The 17,039-nt window shown below is 39.9% G+C and overlaps 2 protein-coding genes across 5 annotated transcripts; one reads left to right on the top strand and one right to left on the bottom strand.

The window, feature by feature from the left end:
- Positions 1 to 84: 84 nt before the first annotated feature.
- LOC143432265 (uncharacterized) lies at positions 85 to 13,289 on the bottom strand. Of its 3 annotated transcripts, none has more exons than XM_076909047.1 (14): positions 13,131 to 13,289; positions 8,805 to 9,072; positions 6,308 to 6,405; positions 5,363 to 5,515; positions 2,189 to 2,317; positions 1,854 to 2,093; positions 1,644 to 1,772; positions 1,447 to 1,576; positions 1,179 to 1,301; positions 1,002 to 1,091; positions 789 to 912; positions 496 to 714; positions 300 to 391; positions 85 to 225 (listed from the first exon to the last, which is right to left on the bottom strand). In XM_076909047.1, exons 2-14 carry the CDS (start codon positions 9,069 to 9,071, stop codon positions 85 to 87), a joined length of 1,935 nt encoding a protein of 644 aa, XP_076765162.1. In that variant the 5' UTR covers position 9,072; positions 13,131 to 13,289. The 3 variants fall into 3 exon arrangements, with proteins under 3 accessions (XP_076765162.1, XP_076765160.1, XP_076765164.1); XM_076909045.1 differs by lacking the exon at positions 13,131 to 13,289 and adding an exon at positions 12,045 to 12,383; XM_076909049.1 differs by lacking the exon at positions 13,131 to 13,289 and adding an exon at positions 9,646 to 9,742.
- Positions 13,290 to 15,032: 1,743 nt separating this feature from the next.
- On the top strand, positions 15,033 to 16,843 carry LOC143426294 (ester hydrolase C11orf54 homolog). 2 transcript variants are annotated; one of them, XM_076899664.1, is made up of 6 exons: positions 15,033 to 15,153; positions 15,250 to 15,343; positions 15,415 to 15,513; positions 15,600 to 16,040; positions 16,150 to 16,316; positions 16,472 to 16,843. In XM_076899664.1, the coding sequence occupies exons 2-6, from the start codon at positions 15,265 to 15,267 to the stop codon at positions 16,643 to 16,645; spliced, it is 960 nt and encodes a 319-aa protein (XP_076755779.1). In that variant the 5' UTR covers positions 15,033 to 15,153; positions 15,250 to 15,264; the 3' UTR covers positions 16,646 to 16,843. The 2 variants fall into 2 exon arrangements, with proteins under 2 accessions (XP_076755779.1, XP_076755769.1); XM_076899654.1 differs by lacking the exon at positions 15,033 to 15,153 and having other exon boundaries at positions 15,160 to 15,343.
- Positions 16,844 to 17,039: the final 196 nt, after the last annotated feature.

Below are 17,039 nucleotides of genomic sequence, written 5' to 3'. Positions count from 1 at the left end.
GATAAGGTTGGGTTGCGAGAGGCGAATGTAAGGTGTAGGTGGTCGAGTCAGGTACCAGAGGTCCCGTCGGGAATACGGCTCGCATCAAAGGGTACCCTCCTCCCGTAAACGGCGTATGAAAACTGGTCGAACATCCTCAAAGAACGATGGCAGATCTAATTCCGCGGCACGAGCGATTCCGCCGTCTTTGCATTCTAGCCAGTAGGTATCCATCAATCCTTTCCCCTAGAAAATTCATCGTATCGATGCATTAACACACGCTAGAATTTATTTTAACAGGAGCCTACTCAAATATTTACCTTCACGTCCACTAAACCGCGATGCGCGATTTTGAAACCTCCTACAGCGTCTAGAGCCTTTTTCATTTCTAGGCTAATATGTATTCGCAGGGCTTCGTTGAAAATAAATAATAATTGCAAAATACATACTAATATATATTTTATTCGACAAGAGTAATTAAAACGTTTAAACGTTTTAATAAGAAACAGGGGGTACCTTCGCCAGTTGATTCCATGCGACTGGCCGTATTCACGGTATCCCCGAACAAACAGTAACGAGGCATTTTACTTCCTACAATTCCAGCAACAACGGGTCCCGTGTGAGCACCGCTCCGTATTTGAAGCCGTTCTCCAGGCCGTTTTGGCACTTGAAATACCGACGATGCTGCTAGAAGATCTAGGGCCATCGTCGCTATTTCAGATACGTGTTTGTCTCCTTTAAAAAAATTCATCTTCGCTTAGGAATATGGAAAATAAATCTAATCGAACGAAGCGAATAAACGCACTTACCGTTTCTAACGGGTAAACCGGATGCAACCATGTACGAGTCACCGATCGTTTCGACTTTGTATACATCGTAACATTCGATACGAGCGTCGAACAGTTTGTAGATCGAATTTAGAAACGTGACAACCTAAAATAACATTCAAATAATTAAAACGTTTAAAATCCTTTTAAAATAAGTCCGTGAATCGTTTTGTATATAACGATAAAAAGTATTACTTCTAGAGGGGTATTCTCGGCTGCAATTTCTGTGAATCCAACGATGTCGCTGAAATATACGGTTACTGCTTCATAATATTCCGCTGGAACCTTTTGAGCAAACGAATCGCTTGTACATCGATAGAATAGTCTTCTTAAAATAATAATCGTAGTTAATATTTTGCTCGTTACATATACCTGTTGTGTTTGTTTCAATTGTTGGGCAACGCTTGGGGGTAACATTTGAAAAAGCAACGTGTCGCTTTTCCCCTTTTCTTGTTTTAATTCCCGTGCCTTTTGCGCCAAATTGGATGCGTATATCTAAATATTTCCGACAAAAATAAACAGATATTTATCGCCTCGTAGAGCAGTATTAAATACATTAAAAACCTCGGAAACATAGTTTGCACAATCATTTAGAAGATACGTAGAAACTGTAATTGGATTTTAAAAGGAATTTACTTACTTGTATCGTTGCAACTGCGTTACGTACTAGTATTATAATGATAGGAGATACGACCAGCACTAACACGACTATAGCTATCCCAGCAACTTCTTTGTTACTCGCATCCTGCAGAGTTGAGTTCACATAATCCCTGTTGAAAAATAACGGCGTTTTAATTGGAATTTCAACGGGAGGATATTTCATTCTAAAAAATTTACTTAATCATGTGACGTAATTCCCGTTGAAGTTTACGCAGCTCGTCGACGTAGGTTGCCATTGAATCGAAATAAGCGATCGCATCGCCGACGCTTGGCTCCCTTCTCTGGTTCTTAAGAATTTCATCTCGCCTATAACGCATATTTTCCAAGCAAAACCCTTCATCCTTTCCTGTTTGTTAACTACGTAGCTTCAATATGATCGACGCGTACCTGGATTTAATTTTTCCATAATCTGGCATGGTGCGAGTAAGTTCAGCATAAAAATGTTTGAGAGAAGGCACGTATGTGAGAGATCCACTGAGGAGATCACGTCCGAGAGCATCATGGCGAACGTAGCTGACGTAATTGTCCCCCATAAGGATTCCACGTCCAAAGTAATTGATTCCGTACACGGAAGCAATACCCAAGCTCTCGATGCTCCTCAGCAAATTTTTAAAAGCTATCAAATACCTGAAATGCACAACGTACTCTCGTTTATACGAATTTAGATATTCGAATTAGATATATAGTAATTTAAAGAATATATTTGTCAGATCGTTCTTTACCTCCAAACTCCGCTATTGTCCGTCTCTTTGATCTGATTAGTCAGATGGTCCAGCATAGCCGCGTTCACGCTTGTATACCAGGCCATCACTTCGGTGATGCTGGTGCTCTCCTCCGAACTTATCTTCTGCCTGAGGAACGAACAAACTTTGTACTCAAAGTCTTCCACTAAATCTTGCTGTCGATACGTCAGAAATTTGATTTCTCCGCTGATGGGTTCAAATTACGCTTCGCCACCTATCCCTTCCGCATTCGATTATCGAGGTAGAGCCCTCCGTTTAAGCATTTACGTGAAACCTAACAAAGGGAAGCTTCAATTGGAATTCTCTCGTCGCCAGATATCCGTGACGGAAGAAGAGCAGTTTGGAAATTTCATTGCCCGAAACTGGCAGCTACCGTGTGTCGCGAAGGGTGGTCGGAGTCGAGTCAACAGATAGTAGAGGTATCAGGGCAGCTTTTAGTCAGAGACACGATAATCGTAAAGCGACAAAGAGAAAAGAGTGTAGGGGCGGAGAGAGGGAGGTGGGTATAGAGGGGTCTAAAAATATTGTCTACTGCTCCAAATGGGCGGTCGCGCGGTCATGTGTGACAACCTGATCCATTGCTCATAAAGGTAGTTCGACAGAGAAGACTGCGAAGCGGCTGAGGGAAAACGACGTACGATTTCTTTGAGGGAATTTATCGCAGCTCCATACGTACTCTCGTATGTTATGCGTGTGTGTTATTTTCATTTGAAATTCTACTCGTATTGAAACTTTGCCCATTTTCAGATCACTCTGCTGCTCTCTGCTAGACCTTACCCAGATAGACTCGGCCAAGGTGTTTCTCTTAACCGCTAGCCATTTCCGTATTTAATAGCGACGAGCTACGCGGTAATAGTTGCTCCGAGAACTTTCGATGATTCGATTACAATGTAGCAGGCTTGTTGTCGAGTTGTATGCGTGGAGACGGTACACGAAAGGAATGCCATTAGAACGTTAATTAGCCAAAGTGAAACATAGCCACGATGATAGAGGTTCGTTTGAACGTTGAAAATAATCATCCAGGCGGCTACGATAATTATGTGATTTACTTAGCGATTAATACATAGAATATCGGGAACTGAATGATGTTATTTTGCCCTCGTTGAAATAGTGTTACCACGGTACGCATCCGTCCACCCCCCTTAGTTTTGTCAAACTGCGTAATATCTTTGCTAGAAGGAGAAGAGGATTGTTAGTGGCTTGTTATCGGGTTGTTCCCGCTGACAGAAATGTGTCCGATTGTCTGATATATGCCCGTATAATAGCTACATGCGAAAACCACAAGCTCTCGGGTCGATCAATGGAGAATTTCCTATATAAGAACGTCTAGAATCCAACAGCATTGGGCACGATGTCGCTTCGAGTCGTGCAACTACCACCGTCCAGAGAAATAGAGAAGGGTCCTTATTTTTTTTGTATATCGAAGAAAAATGCAAAACAAACTGTTCACGGTGTTAAATCTCGAAGGTAGACGATTAAAAGCTAATAGCACAGGTCTGTGACCACGCGATGGGAAATTTCCATTGTATTAACGCGTCACCCTACATAATTTATACGGGAAACACACGACGCCCTTAATTGATGCCGTTTGCGGGACAGATTAGTAACGCGTCAGTTAAAGTTCTAACGATAATACTTCCCTAACATCTTTTCATAAATATTTCATGATCAGACCGATGCTGATCGACGAAGTTAAACGGGTCTCTATAATATAAAAATTAACTTCAAGAATAACGAATCGAAATTGCCCATACCGATATTTGGTTGCCTCTATCGATTTATCATATGTACGTGCCCGGTGGCCGAGCCGGCCTCCATTTTCAGTTTGTCCAAGTGAAAAACGTGCCTTCTGCAAATATTCCCGATCGAAGTACATTAATACTGCCCCATCCTGTTTCTCTCTACCTTCTAGAATCCTAATGGTCGAACGATATCCGACTATCAATTTCTTTTTCTATATCCCGATAAAGTTCACGTGAAACCGGCGGACACGATGTTCCGAAAACAAATGGGAGTTGGCAAATTTTTCGATACCCCTCCGTCGAGTTCGTCCTTTACGTTTTATCGAGATGCACCGAGAGGCAGCTCGTCTCGAACATGGTCTTTGAAAACTCTGATCCTGGATACGTATTTTTATAATCGATCGATATGCCAAGACGAATGTGACACGGCGGTGCTATTATAAAAGCATACACCGCTTCTACCATATCGTACGTATTCTTTTTTGCCGCGCCTTTCGGCTCTCCCTTTCTAATTAGATAATCGAATGATTCTATTGTATTACACGCCGCGTGTATGTGCGCGTACTATAATGATTTTAGTGTTATCTTACTATTCTATACGCGAGATAGAGAAAGAGCGGCCGATGAAAATCCATACCGTTTGACGTGCAAGTAATTTTGTCATTTACACACTATAGCGTCACGGTATTGTTAAAATTTATCCAACAGCACCACAATTCATTCTGATATAAAATAATAACGGAAAATAATTGAAACAAGTTGCGCGAAAAAATGTTGCGTAAAAAATTGATGAATTTATCGGGCATCGAGAAGCAAAGTTTTTATCGTATCGCGAACAGTAGGGGATAGATACGCGCGAAAGAGAATTCTCCACTCTTCGAGGCTGAATGGAAATTCAACAAGTGTCGGAATGAAGGCTCGAGGGAATAGAGGCCTTGGTCGTAACTTTCCATACAATCGAGCGTTGCTTCGATGAAGTGCGGCGTTCATAGAATTAACCAAATGCACAAGCATACCTTCGTTAAACGGTTTATCCGCTTTACGTATACATATATATATATATATATATATATATATATATATATATATATATATATATATATAAAATAAGTCTCTATACTTTTTAATGGTTTCCCTTTGACACGCCACGAATGATTAACTCGGAGCTTCCGCTTTAAGGTCTCTCCCCGAAGCTTAATTTAGAATGATTGCCAAAAGAGGTGTAAAGCCAAGGATGAAGAAAATCGCACGCGTAACTGTTTAATCGGTTACGTAAAGAAAGTTGTGGTGGTAATTAAGGTAAAGCTATCGGCCACATGGAGCGTCCCCTGACGTCATTAGCATATAGTACACGTGGATTCTATCGAGAGTAAAGAGAGCCTGTCCGAGTATTTGCTAATCGATTCGTTACCTGAAATCCTCGAGGCGTGCTTGGAAGGCCTCTTTGCTGACCACGTCATACGTTTGCGTCTTGCTCTCGTCCCTCGGCACCGAGACCAGGGGCCACGTAGTCATGTTATGAAGAGCCTGATCGGTTATGGCGAACCTCTGCGTCAAGTTTGACCTTGAACAAACGCAAAACACCATGACGTATTAGTGCTGCCTCGATAAATTAGTGGAGAGGAGTTCGCCTAGCTTATTTATGCGGTTTTTATTATTTCAGAACATTACATTCGCAAAGCGTAGACGTTTTCCGAATATTATTTTTATCAAGAAAATTTCGTTTAATATTTCACGGAGTTTCCCTCGATTCAATAGGAGAACCGAAGCGGAAGGGTCAGGTAAATATGTCACGTTTCGCTGATCATGCGGCTCTGATCACAGTCTCGAACCTTGAATTTGCAAGTGCCAATAATTATAGGGGGCGAGACTTGGAGTTTTGTTTCATCGTTGACGATATTAGACGATGTTTCTTTAAGGATTCGTTCCTTTAAGGATTAGGAATCGTCAAAATTAATTTCGTGTGATCTTTGCACTCGTTATAATTCGTTTGAAATAAATCTTCGTTTCGTTGCTAAGCCATTCGAATCGATGGTTGTCCTTACATTCCCGTGCCGAGATTGTTTCCTTAAAACACTTTGAAGTGTGCTTTGTATCCGATCGAGAGTTTCTAGATTAGAGAACACCCTGTTGCCCATCTGTTTTCATTGACCTTTACGTTAAAGTGTCCCTACCATTTGAAAGAAACGAGCTTTATCATCGAGTCACGCACACTAGCTACTATTGATAATCGCAATAGTAATCAACGCAGATTTCAATCGTGTCTCTTTAATTCTTGGTCCATGAAATTCTGGTCTATTTAATTCTTGAAAAGTGTTTAAGAAAACTTGAGAACGTAACGAATGCTCAGAGATACCTCAGAGTGTTGCCGCTGGTGTAAATGAAGAAGGCAACTTCGGACCTTTCGAGCTGCATCCGTGTGACAACCTTCCCCAAATCCGTGGCGATCGTTACCTGTAAGATGGAGACGAAAGAAATGATTAAAAAAAGCACGAAAAGAGTAAAGGACGTGATAACGTTAGGAATCGGACATCCTCTTGAAAACCATTCCGGCCGGACGGTTAGAGTATCATAAATTGCACGGACCAAGGCTTTGCCAGTTAATGGCCAGTGTTATTTTCGCGTCCATGGAACTTCAGAAGGGAGATGGAACTAATCGTAAGGGACGAAAGGACAAAGTGGACAGGATAGAGTGGATGAACACTTACCAGGTATATATATATATGTATGTACGTATGAACGTCATGTGGTCGCTCGAACTTCTAAGTGGCTAAATGGCCTTCTATTATACTTGTGACGCTCCTATGTTTCACTGTCATAAAGTATTCCAACAATTATAGATCAGCTCTCTTGGTAAAGGTTCGCGAAAGGATGACAGTCAATTATTGCATCTTTGTCCACAATACAGAAGAGAACGGCCCTTTGCGAAGTGAACGTGTACGCGGAAAATTTTCCAATTCGATGCATAATAATCGATGACCGATCAAACTTTAGCGTTTCCAAATGACTTTCGATAACGCGTCCTGCGTTGATGGCGCGTTCGTTCATAAAGAATGAATAAACTTCATAAGCATCAACTGCGAGGAAATTGATCGTGACGGTGTTGACAAATCAGTATGGATCTTCGTCACGGTACCTTTTAAAGAGAACGTTTCGCCTGCTAAAATGACTAAAAGTCGGTACAGTCGTGATACAACCATGCTGTTTCTACGAGGAAATTTAATATATCGCGAATGCCAAAGTAATCGATGTAATCAGTTTGTTAGGCGCGCCACGAGTAATTTAATTATGCGGAACAAAATGCCCTTAGATAGGCAATTTAAGTGGTTTTCGCGGTAGGCGGAGTCGGTGAACCATGGACGAGATTCCTCTTCGGTTTTCCTATAGATTTATTTTTTAATTACAGAGGGTGTGGCAGAGCAGCGGCGCAAACGGGTATAAAACTCTCGACGCGACGCTTACCAAGAGACGATGGCAAACATCGAGAACGATGAAGACGGGGACGAGGACAAACGAGGAGAGCGCGTCCATTCTTTTCCACCCTTCCTCGTGCTAAGCCACCGTACTCGTTAAACAAGTAACTCGAGATCGAACGGTGCACTCCAGGCAACACCCGGTTTCGATGAATTTCGATCAGTTCTACCACTCGTTCCCCTCGTCGTCCCTTTTAGGGTTGTGCCGCGATAACGTCCGTGCTCAAACGGAACGTGACTCCTTCGTTCTGATATGGACATTTTTTTGACACCGGTTGAGGATGGAATTAAGGATTATTAATCCTCTTTACCCATCCATATTCGTTTATTTACGTAACGATCGACCTCTTGTTGACAGAACGTTAAACTCCGACGAGGGCGAGGGTCTTACGTGTTACTTTGCGCTTCGACCATTTTTCATTAGATCCGTTCTGAAACGATTCAACAGTATCGACGTAATAGAATCATCGAAAGTGTACGCCATCGTATACTCGCTCTCCTATTAATTGGAATTCAATCTATATTCGAGAACCGATCGCTTACTGACAACAATACGATTTTGTATGAAGAACCATTGTGAAGAACCTTACGCACCATGAAACAATATCGGTCTACCTTTGTCGATGACCAACGTATTGTGTTATGATAGAATTGGTTATTGCTGGCTATTTGCATCACAATAGAAAATATCATCTTCGGTGGTATGAAAATGCCAACTCAATATCGACAAGTCAATTGAAACAATGCGAGTCGATACAATTATCGTTAACAATAAAAAATAATCACGAAAAACCACGTTAACGTGTTGCAATTTACAATAAGAAGAGAAATTTACCTCAGAACTCCATCGATGAACAGTTTTAATTCTCGTTCGAATATCGGGAGGGAAACGCGAGCTTTCAACGTGAAACATTCGTTACTATGCATCGTGTTAATTTATCACTGGTACACTAAGCGAAATGGGTATACTATCGATTTTAAGGGCGATTCTATTGGATGTTAAAACATCGATAACGGACATTTCTAATTAATCGATTTGACCGTATCCGTGTAATTATGAAATTCGCAAAAGCTTTAAAAACCATGATTATCGCGATCTGTGTCCAGCGCGGTAAAACAATCGAAGAAATGAACGCAGCAAGATCGAGAACGCATCTACGTCGACTACGCTCGAAAGGACGAGTGCGTAGGTGCGCTAGATGTTTACTTGTTCCTTCGTTACTTTTAAACGGTTCACCGATCGATTGCCACTGAATTACACGTGCCCTAATTGCATAATTTAATTTGTTTCGATCGGTAGATCAGATCTGATCGTGAACTCGAGAGGATACCACAACCGTGAAACGGTAGGAAACGGTTTAGTTATTAATTAAATATCACCTGCGTCTCAATGTCGGAGACTTCCTGCCTATAGATCAGGATGTCGTGGAGGGTATTAGCCGTCTGGACGATCAACGCCAGAATCGGTATGAACGGTAGCACCAACATTTGCAGTAACTGAATTCGACGTCCACGGCGATGAGCCGGATCCGTGGCGCGTGCCCAGCAGGACTTCTTTCGGTTCGTTTTCGTTGCTGAGACATCGTCTGACGAGAGGCTCCTCACCGAGCTTATTTCCGCCACGCACGAGCCATTACGGGGTGACATGCTGAAATAATTCGTGCATCATTTTAAATATCACCCCGACATAGAGGACATTCAGATAAATTTCATTGAGACTGGAACACACCAACGAGAAGAACACCACGATAGTCCACGATAATCAGAGACGCGAGCACGATGAGAACGATGGCGTTGCGTGAACGCGTTTCGATATAAAAATACCATGATGCGTTCCAATGTCACGCACAACGGTTCAGACGATCGATAAAACTGACTCGAATTTTCGTCGAACAGGCAGAAGCTGTGGTATGTACACTTAGTTGCAGGTTCGGAACGTGCATACGCATTAAAACCTTTTATTAGCGTTTATGGTAGAGGTTGTGTAGGTAGAGGTGTGTGCATGTACGCGCAACAAGCGGGGCGAGTGTTGTAATTAAACTATACGGGCTATTTTACGCTTAACTATATTAAAAGGCAGACTTTTTACGCTCCGCTGCACGGCGCACAGGAGTCATTCTTCGAACGATCGAAAGTTGTATACCATACACACTTAACGTCGATGAGTAGATTACAGTTAGCGTATAAATTTGTGCAACGTTTCTATGCTACCTCTTTGTACCTCTATGTATCATCCGATACGAGGCCACGAATTCAGTGGCTGCTAAAATGTTACCGCTTCTATACAACACTTCTTTTTTTATTCATTTAACAGGTGTACACTGGTTGGTCATTCACACTGGCCTCCCTCTAATTCATCAGAGAAATAAAATAATCAAGTAAACGAGCAACACCTCCTTCCTTTACATGTTACGGGAAGAACTCAAAGGTCTGAGGAAAGGATCGAACGACAGCTATTCGTTGAATGGCGACTGATTGTCACAAGTCAGAAGTATATCTTCAGACACAAATTAGTAAGAACGTCCTGTTTTCTCTCTTTGAACCGGCCAAACTTTTTTTTATCTTTTTTTTCGCCCGTAGAACGCAACGGTCGAGTGCGAAGGAATGAAATAAACAAAATCTGATTTGATTTCATTTTAGTTCTTCGGTTGAATGCGCTCTCGAATTCAATTCATTTGTACAATCATAAGGGAGTAGTAACGGAGAGTCACTGTCTGCAGCTGAGTTTAGTAAACCGCAGCAAAACAAAGTGATCCTTACTGCACGCGCATTGTCCTTTATTCTCTGTATACGAAGCAATATCCTACGAGAAACAAGCAAGTTTAAGATGAGAGGACTCCTTTCTTTCCCTAAACTTGCTCGCAAACGAAGTTAACCGCCGTGACATCGAATCTTCGACGGAGGAAACTTTTCACTCTTCTCTATGTTACGTTCTCTATATTTTCTTCTTCAAAAATCTATCGTTCCTTGACAAAGATTGCTCTCCAACAAAGAGACAATAATTTATGATAAAGTTCGTTATAAATAATTTACGAACTAATATACTTACATTCACGACCGATAGAAGCGAATAGAGAAGAAGGCAACGACAAAGAGGATGACATACATTCCGACCAATGGTTTTATTTCCAATGTAAATTGTGGATTAACACGAATGGATATGAAAGCATCACGCGATGCACTTGTTGACATTGACGGTGAAGCGTCTCAGGGGAATCAGGAAAAGCCGAATTTCTCTGCCGTTTTTCGCAGTCGTGACACACACATTTCTGAAGAAAAAAATTTTTGCATGAAAAGATCTAACATCGTTGAAATGGTCGGATTTAAGCTGATCCGAGTGGTAAAGGTTCCGAGCATCGAAGATACACGGTGCAGAAACGAAAACTAATTCCACGCTTGAATTATTAGACACGATGATCGATCAACGACTTTATCGGGGAAGAAACTAGAAGATTAAGAAGGGATCCGTAGGAAAGAAAAACCGTGGCTTTCTACGGTTTCTATCGAGAACGCAAGCACGTGTGACGAGTTTTTTTTTATCCGCGAACAACTCTCAATTGGTTGCTGTCGCTCGGACAAATAACGCGATACTACTTAGTCAAGAGGGCAGGCCGCAATTAGTGAACAGCGCAGAGAGGCATGGTGCAAGCCGTCCCTCCGCTGCCCCATACTTGTCACAGAAGACAACGCGCCATTAGATTATGCACTAGAGTGCTTTATTGCCGCGTTACTACATGCAATGCAAAGGGAATTCGCGTCGTTTCTAGGGACCGCGTCATGGTATCTGGCAGAAATCTGCATCTTTCGAAATTACGCGTGTTCGCGTCGCAGATTTCGCATTTTCGGCAAAATTACTGCGTGAGAGTTCATGAGATCAAGAGGGAGATATAGAATGGTCGTAAAGTACGAGCATTCGATGCATTGATCGTATCGGATGAACCACCCTATCGAAGATCGTGTAATTAAGAAGCCACAGGGGCTTATTTTCGGGGCTTCCGGCGTACTCGTTTATAATGTACCTTTCTATTCTATCATATCCCCGTGTAATCATCAACGAAGCCATAAACCCAACCAACAACAGAGAACGAAGGGGGCTCTACGATTGTTTCGGTGCTTAAAGAAAGTTTAAGGAGTGGATTGGCGCCGGGGAATAGCGGAATTTTCTTAAAGCGCGTCTAGTTGGATGGACAGAAGGTATGCGACGTTCGAGGAGATCTAAATAAATGATGATGAAAAATGACGCGTTTAGCGAAGGTACACGAGCAAAGAGACACGAGGCGTAGAAAATTGGCCGAGAAGAGCCGAACGCGTTACAAAAGTGGACCGTTCAGACGAGACATCTTGGAGGGAGGCCAACCTCCCCGGATCTAGCTCGGTAATATTTACTTAATCTTCGGGTGTAGAAGCTTGGTAAAACCGCAAAAAGGTCACGGATCGAGCAGCGACCCCTAAGATCGTAACGAAAAGCTCGAAATAGGAAGCATCGGCATGGCGGCGGTTTCTGAAAAGCCAGTGGAGGTGAAAGCGCAGAATAATGACAGGTATCCCAGGATGAATCGATGCAGCCGAAGTATCGTGTGGTATCTCTCTATTCGATCGCATGCAAACCGATATACTCACTCGTTTTGTATGGTGAGCATGACTGCAGGGGCCACGGTGTCCACCCTCACCTCACGCGATCTCTCGCGATTCGATGGATCCGACTTCGGGCCTGAATGGCTTAGGTATAACCAGGCGTATTATCTCATAGAGGAGGCTGCTCTCTCTCTGTCCATTCAGTCTCGATATAAAGGTACGCGGGGAAGGGGCTACCATCAAACCATCTCAATAGCAACGACTACAAATAATCTACGAGCTGCAATCTTACGTACATACGATGTGTGTGCTCCGCTCTTTTTCGCGTACGATTAAACGCTACCGAACTCGATGCCTTTTTCATATCGGATTCAGACGATTCCTCTTCGCGTCTATCGATATCAAGTGAACCCGTTCGATCATCGCTGTCGTCGCTATCGTTTCTGGGAAAACTCGTACGATTAATGAAATGAGAAAAGTAAACTTTGTTGTTTTTTAAGTCTTTGACAGAAATTCCAAGTCCAAGAGAAAACTGATACTTTCGTTCGGCGCAGGAAGAATCATATTTAGCACGATCGACGTTGTTAACTCTTGACCAGCTCTCGGTAGAAACTCACCGATATCATCTCTGTCAAACTGTCTTGGAACAAAAAAGAAAGACACTCATTCTATAAAACTTTAATTATCGGATCATCTAGATGAGATTGCCGAAACGAGCGTTTAATTTACGATCGTAGCTGATGGTATCAGATTAAGCGTAACTTCCCAGGGGAACTTCCCTTGAATCGTACAAATTTGAAGGGGCGAGAATGGCATGCAAAAAACGAATCCAGGATCGAAATGGAATATCGCAACACTTACGATGTTTGTTGCATGCCACGGTGTAGAACGGTACAGGGACGAACCAAGTAAATCGTTTACATAGAAAAAAAATCAAAGAAATATTCATGCGAAAGAAGATGAAAATAACTGTCGACGTCGAGGAAATCGCATGCCAATTTCTGTCTCGTCCACACAGATGCGTTTGAAAAAAAAAAAAAAATAAAACTTCGAGTAAAGAAGACAAGAGTGACTGCCTATAAGAGCAACCACGAACAACCGACGAACGTCAATAAAGAAAATTGCTCTTACGCGTGTTTAAACGAGGACCACGAGAGACACGTGGTTGAAGTCACGAGGACGTTCCTCTCTCGCGGTTAAAACTCTTCCTCTCGTTCCCTCTTTCTCTCGATTTTCGTTCCTTTCCCCTGCTCAATAATACTCTACTCTTGGTTTTCGTACGTCTCGCGGGTACACACCGATAAGTTGAATAATATATCTCTTTCTCTCCTCCGACCTCTGTCGCTAATCACCGACCAATTATATAATTATTGGACGATAACTTTTCCTCAACTTTTTCGTTCGATGTGAATTTCGTCTCGTTCCCTTCTACTTCTTCTACATCGACTTTAAATGGACGAATTTTTAGTACAAATATCCTCTGTATCCCTATTACGCGTTCCTTACTTTCGTCTCGAAGCTTTAACGCGGTTTACTTGGAAACGTTTCTGTTTCCTATTTTATGTACTATAAAATAGATGAACGGACACAAAGATATTTGGCGTGATTTGAGATCGGAAATGCGATGGAGAAGCCGAAAGAGCAAACAGGTGTTCCCGCATGGAATGCGCGACCGCGTACTGACGATGCGATTCAGGAACGTCGGCAATGATACGCGATAGACTCCTCCGACGTCCAATGCGCATCCACAACAACCCTACCGACCACCGACACATCCAACCCCCTTTTCCGACTTTTCGTATCGAAATATTTTTTTATCCAACTAGAACGCACTCACTTATTACGATCGTAAAAGTAACGCCTTACGTATTTAACGTGTCGATAATCAAAAGAAAAAATCAATTTATTTATTTCTAACATTCATATTTTATTATCGTTAAGTTTCCTGTTTTTTGGTGTGTCCACGAGATAAATCGTAGGGCGGATAAGTTTTAAAAAGTATTTCAAACGCGCATTATCATTCGTATGCACAAGCCCACGTAACGTACTAGATTTGCCTGCGATGTATCGTTGCAATATTTTTATGCAACAATTCATTGCAACTGCATAAATTTTTCTTACACTCTAGTATTTTACGCGCGCGTCTTTTGAACAGACGAATATTCAATTGCTCTAGTACAAATGCATCGTGTTGCCATCTCTGAAGAAAACCATAAGTAATATCTAACGAAGTTTTCGACGTCAATCTAAACTTTTACTATCTTATCTATTTAACACTTGGAATTTTCTTTTTTGACAAATGGATTTATCTTGTTCATACTTGAAATCTTTAATAAAAGTACAAAATAAAGAAATTAAAGATTACATCATTCCATTTTATTTGTTTGCGATTATTAGACTTTTTGAAGATCGATTACCAATAAGATTTTTTTTAACTTCTACGTTTTACTTATATATAAATATATCTTTATCTTTTGTATAATCTTGCACAAGTATTATATATTATTGTTTACGGAAGATTAATTTTTTATGTAATTTAATTGTGAAATTTGCTTAAAAATTATGAATAATTGAAAAAAAAGTAGTTCATAAATAGATTGTTTCTACCTTTTTATTATCGATATTTGTATACGTGCGTGTATCCTTTATTTTAAATCGTCCATTTCATTAGCATTGAAATTCCTTGAAACATTATATATCATAGGTGGGAAACGCACGTGCGACCTCCGTGAGTTTATTGTATGGCCTTCATAAAAGCTTCTGTATTAATTAATATTTAATTTTATAGATTACGATATATATACATATATGCTTAAATAAATGAAAATACCAACAGTGAAATATAAACAATTATAGCGGCCTCCTTTATTACTGCCCAATTTAAATGTAGCCTTCAATGGTAAAAAAGTTTCCCACTTCTGACATGTAAAAGCCCTTTGTATAGATATTAAAGAGATAATTACAGTCTAAAAAAAACGCTACGAAAATTATTAGATATTACAATTAAAAGTACATGTAATTGATTGTATCTGCTTACGACATTAGGTCATGCTTCCGCCTGATTAGATAAAGGAAGCTCATATTGGCGAAGTATACTCAAACTTGTAATAGTTCTTTTACTTCTTGCCAATAATATAGTTCTCGTTTATCGAAGGTAATTTAAACTGCACGTATTAATTTTATATTTTTAACATTTACAAAACTGTATTAATAATTTGCACACAATTTTTTGGATAACTCCACGTACTAGTATATAATATTGATTATGACCACCTTGGATCCCAGTGCAATTACCATAGTGAAGAGGAATCTGCATGTTCCTTCTCTTGATGAAATAAAAAATGGTAACTTTTAGTTAGAATGTAATTTCAAATGTTTAAAGAACTACTTAATAAGAACGTTTATTTCATAACAGTGTTAAAAGAAGGATTGGTTAAAAACTTTGAAGAGGTTGAGGTAGAAGTTGTCGATTGTCCAGATTTAACACAAGAACCATTTACACTTGCTGCATCAGGTATAGGAATAATACATTTTAGAGATACAAAATACATAATTATGTTTTTTACCTTACTTTAACATTGTATTACATTTCATATACAGGATTAAATGGTAACCCAACAATATTGGAAATTGGTGGGCCATCGTTTCTTCTTCCTACCGTGCAAAGGGACAAATTATATGATATCCAACAACTCTTGAATCATGTAGGATTAAAAAAAGATACCTTTGTTGTTGGAGCAGGAGCCGGGCCATGGCCTTACATAAATTCCAATTGCGAACTTATGATGAACATGGTTGTTTCACCATCTAACGTACAAAATGAAACTCGCATTGCATCTGTCGATAAAACAAATGAAAATTGTGTTCTTCAAAAATTACCTAACAATGAGACAAGATTGGCTCTGTTAGCGAATCTGTTTGCCACTGAAGGAAAACCTGGAAAAGTTTTGAAAGTGCATGCTAAGAAACGGACTGGAGATAATGATTTCATCGCATCTATGCAAAAGGCCATTGAACAACATTATCAAAATAATCTTGTTGGTAAATAGCATTCTTCTGATTAATAAATTACTAATTTTATATGTATAAATATACATATATATATACATATATATTTAAAAACTTATATTTTACTTTCTAATAACTACAGGATTAGGTGGAACATTTTTGATGAAAGATGGTAAAATTAAACAGCACGTTATGCAAGATTTCTCACTAACTCCGCTGAATACTGAAGCACAACTGAATAATTGGTTATGCTTTTATAACATGTCAACGCCTCTTATAGCTGTTGGTACATTTGTCAGTTCTGAAAGTGTAAGTAGAATTATATGAAATCAGACGCTTTAATCGTATAGGATAAGCTATATAAAAGTGCATTTTAATATTGATATTAAATGCTTCAATATCGTTTTGTCTATAGTATATATATATCTGTTCTATAACATAGTGGATATAAATGGTGATTTCAGGATTTGGATCTCCGTGTCCAGCATTTTCATAGCTTTTCGCATCATGGTGAAGGAGGTCACTATCATATTGATACAACCCCAAAAACGATCGAGTACCTGGGATATTTCAATTTAGGTAGTACACTTTACCGTGTGGATCAACCACTAACTGGTGTACAGTTTGGAAAGGATTAATTTTGATACATGATTATATATACAGTTTTTAATATTTGGCGAAAAGCAAACTATGAATGATTATGTAATGAATTTATAAATATAATCTTTCTCTGAATAATAGAATTGCAAATCATAAATTGTATTAAAACTGAATTATATGTGAATGTCATTTTACTTCAATCATTTAGAAAAGATATATATTTTTCTAATTATGTATTTTCACTATATCGTATAAATAATTATTAAAATGGAACTAAAGCATATAAATGTATTTGTAAACTCCATAAAGCTTATAACATAATTAATATATACGATTCGGTTAAGAGAAAATTTGCATTCAATCATGATGAAATAGACACGAATATGAACAATTATAATCCGTAAGAAACAAAATTGAAATCAACCATTTAAC

This window comes from Xylocopa sonorina, chromosome 1, assembly GCF_050948175.1.
Source record: "Xylocopa sonorina isolate GNS202 chromosome 1, iyXylSono1_principal, whole genome shotgun sequence".
NCBI classification, from domain to species: domain Eukaryota; kingdom Metazoa; phylum Arthropoda; class Insecta; order Hymenoptera; family Apidae; genus Xylocopa; species Xylocopa sonorina.
This window is presented reverse-complemented; position numbering and strand designations above follow the sequence as displayed.

Bases quoted from the DNA above. Each gene is read 5' to 3' on its own strand.
- LOC143432265 (XM_076909045.1), bottom strand. From the start codon at position 12,064: ATGCTCACCATACAAAACGA. The intron at 5,516-6,307 runs GTATCTCTGAGC...CGTTTGTTCAAG, and splicing joins ACCAGCGGCAACACTCTGAG to GTCAAACTTGACGCAGAGGT. The intron at 2,318-5,362 runs GTAACGAATCGA...TTCGTTCCTCAG, and splicing joins GCACGCCTCGAGGATTTCAG to GCAGAAGATAAGTTCGGAGG.
- LOC143426294 (XM_076899664.1), top strand. From the start codon at position 15,265: ATGACCACCTTGGATCCCAGTGCAATTACCATAGTGAAGAGGAATCTG. The intron at 15,514-15,599 runs GTATAGGAATAA...TTTCATATACAG, and splicing joins ATTTACACTTGCTGCATCAG to GATTAAATGGTAACCCAACA. The intron at 16,041-16,149 runs GTAAATAGCATT...TAATAACTACAG, and splicing joins TTATCAAAATAATCTTGTTG to GATTAGGTGGAACATTTTTG.